Here is a 7,946-nt window from a genome sequence, read left to right as displayed (position 1 = left end):
GAGAACGGCAAGCGCCGATTCTAGCCGAGTGCCGAGAGTCCGCGCGGGTCCTGCCGTTCCCGTAGGCTGAAAAGGAAAGCAGTTAGTGCTCTCGGAGGCTCCTGGTCATGGTGTGTTCCCGAGCGAGCTTTTCACTGGAATGCGACCGCGAGGTGCCGCCGGCTTTTGCATGTGCCGCTGGTGACTCAGCCCGAGTGATCCCGAGCAGCAAGCACGTGGAGAACGGCAAGCGCCGATTCTAGCCGAGTGCTGAGATACCATGCGGGTCCTGCTGCTCAGGACATGGACAGCAAACCCAAACGTTTTTAAGAGTGCTGTATGCGTCAGACTGGATCTTCCTAAGTGTCTGCACTCAAAATACCACCTCTGGGTTTTCATGGCAAGCCAGCATTCTGAACCCAAACCAATTTCCCTTCACAGGCCACCTTATGGACTTCATACAGTGAGACATACAAGCAGCAGAAAGCATCCAAGATGGCAAATGAGGACATCCTGGACAAACTGAGTACGTATTCTGTATTGCTGGTCTGAGAAAGAAGTACACTGTGAGCATGCCCAAAGTGTTCACTCTCAGTTAAGTGTCAGGAGTCACTCACAACTCCCTACAGAAACAGACTGTGCTTGGAGGAAGTCAGCTGGCACTCCAAGTGCTGCTTCTACCTCTGAGGACAGCTGTGCCTGGGCTGAATTTGCCTGGGGTTCCCTCTGTGTCAAAGACAAAAGCACAGATTCTGTTTGATCAGAAGGCTGTGGTTTGATCTGCTGCATCTTTCATTAAGCATCTTTGTTTCTTTCAGGGAGTATTGTGAGCTCTGGACATCCCCAGAATAAATACTCAGAAGCTGAAAAACTCGGTGAAGGGTAAGTCCAATCACAGTTACATATACAAAAACAAGGGCCATGTCTTTTGATGAAGACATGTTTATAACCACTGCAGGGAGCCAAGATCTCCTGTCTGGGCTTGCTTTCACTCATAGGGCCTAAACCACTTCTCATTTCTTGCTGCTGTTCTGCTTCTAGGGGATATGGAGCTGTTTATCGAGCTGTTGAAATCACCACAGAGCGAGAGGTGAGTGTCAAGAGACCCAGAAGATTCTGCAGGTCTTCATTGCCTTCCCCTCAGGTTGAAAGTGAGGATAAGGTTTTCAGGTCACCACTAGATCTTTACTGCAAAGGCTATTCCTCTGAAAGACAAGACTAGTGCCAGCTGGCAAAATCCATCATCCCTATGTGTTCATTTTGATCTTGTGCAACAGACTACTGAAGTAAATGGCTTTCAAAGATAATGGCTTTCAATATCATTTCAGGTGGCCATAAAGCACATGAATGTCAGGAAGGAGTCTGAAAGGGTTCTAATGAACGAAATCCTGATTGTACGGGAATATAAGAACCCGAACATTGTCAACTATCTAGATAGGTGAGTGGTTCTGTTCTTATCAGGTGAATGTTCCCCTGCATATTGCAAGCCAAAGCTATTCACTGGCAGAATAGTGACCCCCTTCATTATTGATCTACTCTGCCACTGTTTTCTTTCTAGCTATGTGGTGGGTGATGAACTGTGGCTGGTTCTGGAATACCTGGCTGGTGGCTCCCTGGCTGATGTCCTGATGACAGTGTATATGGATGAAGGACACATAGGAGCTGTCTGTAGGGAGGTAAGGGATGCTGTGTTTGCTTCTCATTTTTTGAACACGATGGTCCTTCTCCACAGCTGTAAGAACCTGAGGGATATCATCTTGAGAGGCTTTTACAATATGGAGAAGAAAGGACATATTCAGTGAACTGCCTGCCAGTAGCACTGCACTTCTTCAACTCTGTCGTTATTTTACATACTTATGGTACTGTATCTTTGTTATCTTAGTTTTGCTCTTCTCAACTTTGCCACTTTCAGCCTTTCCCTGGAGTGTGCCTGAACAGCATTCCTTGTCTGAAAAAGCAGATGTGTTGGTGGCAGAATTTAACATCTGTGCAAGGGAAAACACAGTCTTTGGCATGGAAGGGCATGGACAATCTTCCACCCAAAATGGAGTGTTAGCTTCTGGCAAATGATTAACATGCTGTTTCAGATCTGCTGTAGAGCTTAACCACAAAATCTTTGTCAAGCAACTCCCAATCTGAAAGTGATCCAGTTCATACCAAAGGAAAGGACTTTCCTGATTCGGCAAACCAGAGTTTGTCATGGCAGACAGAGGTAGCACATCTGGTGCAGCAGCAGTCATTCTGCCTGTGTTTTCAGGGGATAGTCTGCAACAACAGACATTTCTCTTACAAAAGTTCCTAGGCCTTCCTTTTATTACTTTTCTAGTGTTGGATCAGCAAGTTCCAAGAGGCACAAGCCTCTTGACAGCAAAATATTCTGGCATTGTTCACAATTCATCTAGAAATTAAATCTTTTAGAGCTGTCTGCCTTCTTCTGTGATGAAATCAGGCCATTAATTTTTGCCTTTGTGTTTCTTTTTTATCTGTCAGTCTCTGCAAGGCTTGGATTTCCTTCATTCTAATGGGATCATTCACAGAGACATCAAAAGTTGTAACATACTGCTTGGTATGGATGGGTCTGTCAAACTGGGTAGGTATTCTTGCTTTGGCCAAGTTCCTTCCAGAGAGAGGGATTTACAATCTAAAGCTTCAAGAGAATGAAGGCAGCTGCATGGAAGTTGAAGGTTTAGCAATGTGGCAAATTCAGCATTCCTGTGGCTACAGTAGTACACAGTCAGTGCATGGTTACTTCTCCAGATAGATTCAACCAGATGTTCTCAGACCAAGATGTAGTGGGGGTTTGATTTGCTTGGTGTTGTTACTCCAGCTGACTTTAACAGGACTTGTTTTTCTTCTCAGCTGATTTTGGCCTTTGTGCTCAGATCACCCCTGAGCAGAATGAAAGGATGACATGTTGTGGAACTCTCCACTGGATGGCACCAGAAATGGTGAACAATGAGCTGTATGGGCCCAAGGTAGACATTTGGTCCTTTGGCATAACTACAATAGAGATGGCTGAAGGAGATCCACCATATGCCTGTGAAGCACGTAGCAAGGTAAGGTGCAAGTAAACACATACCATTGTCTCTCTAGCTGGTGCCACGTTTTGTCTCCCAGTGAACAAAATCTCAGTCACATCAGCATGATCAAGGTCCACCAAAGTCTGCTTCTAAAAATGTTCAGAAATGTGCCATGCTTGAAATTTCTCCTCTGGTTTTGAACACACTTTGAGCTGTATCTCAAGAGTTGTCCACTGGCAGGTCTCTCCAGTTAGGGATTTTTTATGACAAGACTTTCATCCATATCTGCAGACAAAGGAGTCATTTCCCACTCAGAGCAGTACCCATGGCTTACTCACATCTTACCACAGGGATAGATTTCCTCATTGTTCTAGTTAGATCAGTACAAGTTTTTCTTTTACCACCCAAGTGGAGCTGATCTGGAATTGGGGGACTGCTTACAAGGACAGCTGCAGGTAGCTGCTGTCTGCCAAGCTGATCTTTTCTTCATAATGCATTTTTATGTTCTACTTATGTATCTGTGTTCAAGGTGAGGTTTTAGAACTGTCTTTATCCAAGGAAGAAGCTAACCAGATTATTTGATCTGGTTACCGTATTTCATCTAGAAGACAGCAAACAACTGGATGACCTTTGTTTATGGACATCAAATATGCTTTCGCTGATGTAGTTCATCCTTAGCCAATTCATTCACCATCAAGGCAAGATCACTTGATGTTGGAATAGCTATGGCTGTATCAGGGGTATTATTTGTTGCTCTGCAAACATCATCTCTACCCCTCTGCCACTGAAGAAACTGACATGGAAAACTGGACCTTAAAAATGAGAGAGGGGTCTATAGGAGCATTTCTGGTTATGAAAGAAGCAGATGAAGTCTTATGCTTCCTTTTTTATCTAGGTGAACAATCTGATTGCTGTTAATGGGACACCAAAGCTGCAGAACCCTGATGAACTGTCTGAGGCACTTCTCGACTTCCTCCACTGCTGCCTCGAAGTGGATGTGTACAGACGATGGTCTGCCAAGGACCTTCTGCAGGTAAAATGCTAAGCAGCTGCAAGTGAAACAGCTGCACTATGGAGTGGTTTCCTCAGCAGCTACATTTAAAGCTATCTATGGACTCATGTTAGTCTCCAGTCCTGGTGCTTTCAAATGCAAAGTTAATAAAATCACAGACAGGTTTGAGTATATAGGAACATTTAAAGGTCACCTTGTCCAACCCCCTGCAGAGAACAGGCACATCTTAACATAGGGCAGGTTGCTCAGAGCCCTGTCCAATCTGAGCAGGTATGTTTCCAGGGATGGGGCATCTACCCTGTCTCTGGACAATCCAGGCCAGCATTTCACCACCATCATCATCAAAACAATTCTCTCTCAAATTTGGTTTAAATCTGCCCTTTCCAGTTTAAAATCATCATCCCTTGTCCTTAAAAGTCTGTCCCCATCTTCTTGGGGGATGCCTTTAAGTAGTGAAAGGCTGCAAGAAGATTACCCTGGAGACTTCTTTTCTCCAGGTGGAACCAGCCCAAGCCTGATGATTTTTGTGGCTCAGTTTTTTGGGAGCATGCCCAGTTTCAGGTGTTGGCAAAATAGCTCAACTGCATTCACAGCTGTCAGACACTGCTCCCACTGCAACCCAGAGCTGAGTCCATCAGCTCTCCAACATGTGTCTGCCTGTTCTTGTCGTGCTGATGAAGAAAATTTGTATCTCAGTGGCCTTCAGAAGGGCACATGGACCTAGACTGGCATAACATTTCCTAAAGGTATTGGGGTTGTGTAAGGAATGGTTTATTCTCCTCATCCTTTTTGACACCTAAAATAACCCATGTCTTTAGAAAAAAAGGAACATTAGCAAGTATTTTGAGTTTCCTGAAAGGAAGAAGGCCCTGGAACAGCAAGCAGCCTTCCCAGAGGTCAGGCAGGGCCAAAATCACAGCCAGCTGAGGAGACCTTGAGAAATGGATTGATGGTGTTACAAACCATGCCTGTCTGTGATGGCAAGGGACTAGACACAAAGCTGTGGATGCAGGTGGTCCCTTCAGTCTATTTGTGCATATTGCTGCTAACCAGAGGCGCACTGCTGGAGCCTGTGAGTAACTGAGTTTGGAAATTAATTGTTCAACTATTTTTGTTCTTCTGGACAGCATCCTTTTGTCACATCAGCATGGCCAGTCTCCAGCCTGATTCCGCTGATCATGGCAGCAAAGGAAGAGAAAAATGGCATCAGTGGTTGAGGCCAACATGTTCCTGTGACATCTTGCAGTAGGACTGAGAAGAAAAACTTGATAATGCCTCAATTCTTGTGCTGCAGGACAGACAGACAAATCTACATACCATTGATCACTATCCTCTTGGTAGAAGGGAGAATAGCTCCATTCCTGTAGAAAAAATAAAATGGGATCATTTATGTTCTTCCTATGTTCTGTCTCCTTTATTTATTTTTAAGATTAGAATACAATAGAATACAATAGAGTAGAATAGAATAGACCAGGTTGGAAGAGACGTTTGAGATCACCGTGTCCAACCTATCATCCAACACCATCTAATCAACTAAACCATGGAACCAAGCACCCCAGTTTCTCTATGAAGAATTTCTTCCTAACATCCAGTCTAAACCTCCCCTCGTGCAGGTTGAGAATGTGTCCTCTTGTTCTGGTGCTGGTTGCCTGGGAGAAGAGACCAACCCCCACCTGGCTACAACCTCCCTTCAAGTAGTTGTAGAGAGCAATAAGGTCTCCCCTGAGCCTCCTCACCTCCAGGCTAAGCAACCCCAGCTCCCTCAACCTCTCCTCATAGGGCTTGTGCTCCAAACCTCTCACTAGCTTTGTTGCCTTTCTCTGGACACCTTCCAGCAAGTTTGTCCTAAACTGAGGGGCTGCATGGGGTTGTTGTGGCCAATGTGTAGAAGCCGGCACTTAGATGTGTTAAATCTCATGCCTTTGGACTCTGCCCATCTGTCCAGCCTGTCAAGGTCACTCTGCAGAGTTCCCCTACCCTCTAATAGATCAACACCTGTCCCCAGCTTGGTATTGTCTGCAAATTTACTGATGTTGGACTCCATGCCCTCATCAATAAAGACATTAAAGAGCGTGGGGCCCAGCACTGATCCTTGGGGCACACCACTAGCAACTGGCTGCCAGCTGGATGTGGCACCATTCACCATCACTCTCTGGGCTCAGCCCTCCAGCCAGTTCCTAACCCAACACAGAATGCTTCTGTCCAAGCACAGGCTGACAGCTTGGCCAGGAGTTCGCTGTGGGGGACAGTGTCAAAGGCCTTGCTGAAGCCCACGTAGACTACATCCACAGGCCTCCCCACATCCACCAGGCAGTCACCTGATCATAGAAGGAGATCAGTTTGGTCAGGCAGGACCTGCCCTTCCTAAATCCATGCTGGCTGGGCCTGATCCCTTGGCCATCCTGTAAGTGCTGAGTGATTGCACTCAAGGTGACCTGTTCCATATTCTTGCCTGGCACTGAGGTCAGGCTGACAGGTCTGTAAATCCCTGGCTTGTCCAACTGGCTCTTCTTGTGGATGGGCATCACACTGGCCAGCTTCCAGTCTTCTGGGACCTCTCCAGTGAGCCAGGACTGATGAAAAACGATGGAGAGCGGCTTGGCCAGCTCATCTGCCATCTCTCTCAGCACCCTAGGATGGATCCCATCTGGTCCCATGGACTTGTGGGGATCCAAGCGGCTAAGGAGGTAATGATCAAAAATGCTTTGCTGCTTCAAGCATTTCCAAGGTTAAGCAAATTCAGTGGGAAGCATCCTTCCTTCTTACCCTGTGAATAAGCTGCCCAGTCCCTTGTAAATTGCTAGCTGGCTGTTGAAGACAAGTCCCTTTTATGCATTATTCTTGCTGCAGTTTGGAGTTGGAAAAAGGTCTCCTTCATCCACAAACTCCAGACTGCACTGTCTTTGGAATGCAGCCCACTCCTAGGTATTTCCCCTGTCATGGTACTTTGAGGTGAGGAAGAAAATGAGATTGCATTTCTGACCCCAGTTGAACCAAGCAAGGCAGACAAAGCATGTTGTTGAGATACAGGCTTTCAGCTCTGAAGACAGGAGTGCTTTTGGGGTGATTTTTCAAGCGTCTGAAACAGCCTAAGGCCACACAGAAGCACTTTTGAGTAGTATGAAATGACTCTGTAGTGCATTCAGGAAGGCACCAAGAAGCACACAAAGCCTTTGGAATTAACATTGCAGGACTGCACAGGGTGGAAGGCTGTTAAGAGATGTGGATTAATCCATTCCACTTATTACTGATAGTCACAGAACAATGTGAAGATGTTGTTCTTGGCACACATAGAATGTTATTGTTTTGCTCCAGTCAAGCATGCTAAGGTATTGGTCAGCTGAGGAATGATGCACTCTGCATACGTCCAGCAGCTGCCCTCAGAACAGTGGCTGCAACAAAGTTTTCTTTTCTATCCCTAGTACCAGAGACCAGAAAATAAAGAGGAAAAAGTGGGTGGTGGTTTCCAAAGTAAATTGTCATTCTTGCACAGAAATCTGCAAGTGAGTAATAGAAAAGAGCAAGTTCTATCTGTACAACACCTACTGAATGACTAGCAACCCCAAATACATTACAGAGTCACTTGGCAATAAGAGCAGCGTGTTCCTTTTGTGATTGTTAAGAGTACAGGAGACGTCTGGTTGTGTATTCAAGTAAGAAGGCAAACTAAAATGACTCTGACAGCTATTAGCAAATAGATGCTGCGAGGAGCTCGAGCTCTCATGAGATGTTATGATTTGACTTTGGACTGTGCTGTAATGTAGCAGCTGACTCCTTCCTACAGATCTTCAATGAGATTTCTTAAACAAACCATTCTCAAGAATAACATTAATTTTGAGTCAAGTTTTACCAGGTGAAATAAGCTTTCAGGCAAGTAAAAACTCATCTCTTTGTGGTCTCCAATTACCTGAGTTGTCTTAAGGTAATGTTAATTC

General features: G+C 45.4%; 1 protein-coding gene across 1 annotated transcript; it reads left to right on the top strand.

Moving 5' to 3' along the window:
• The first annotated feature begins 259 nt into the window (after positions 1–259).
• On the top strand, positions 260–5,228 carry LOC104302616 (serine/threonine-protein kinase PAK 3-like). Its single transcript, XM_054178931.1, has 10 exons — positions 260–322; positions 421–505; positions 798–861; positions 1,021–1,069; positions 1,308–1,417; positions 1,538–1,655; positions 2,470–2,569; positions 2,839–3,035; positions 3,895–4,032; positions 5,139–5,228. The coding sequence occupies exons 1-10, from the start codon at positions 260–262 to the stop codon at positions 5,226–5,228; spliced, it is 1,014 nt and encodes a 337-aa protein (XP_054034906.1).
• Positions 5,229–7,946: the final 2,718 nt, after the last annotated feature.

Source organism: Dryobates pubescens, chromosome Z, assembly GCF_014839835.1.
Source record: "Dryobates pubescens isolate bDryPub1 chromosome Z, bDryPub1.pri, whole genome shotgun sequence".
Taxonomy (NCBI): Eukaryota; Metazoa; Chordata; class Aves; order Piciformes; family Picidae; genus Dryobates; species Dryobates pubescens.
Note: the sequence above shows the minus strand (reverse complement) of the source record. Positions and strands in the feature narration are given on the sequence as shown.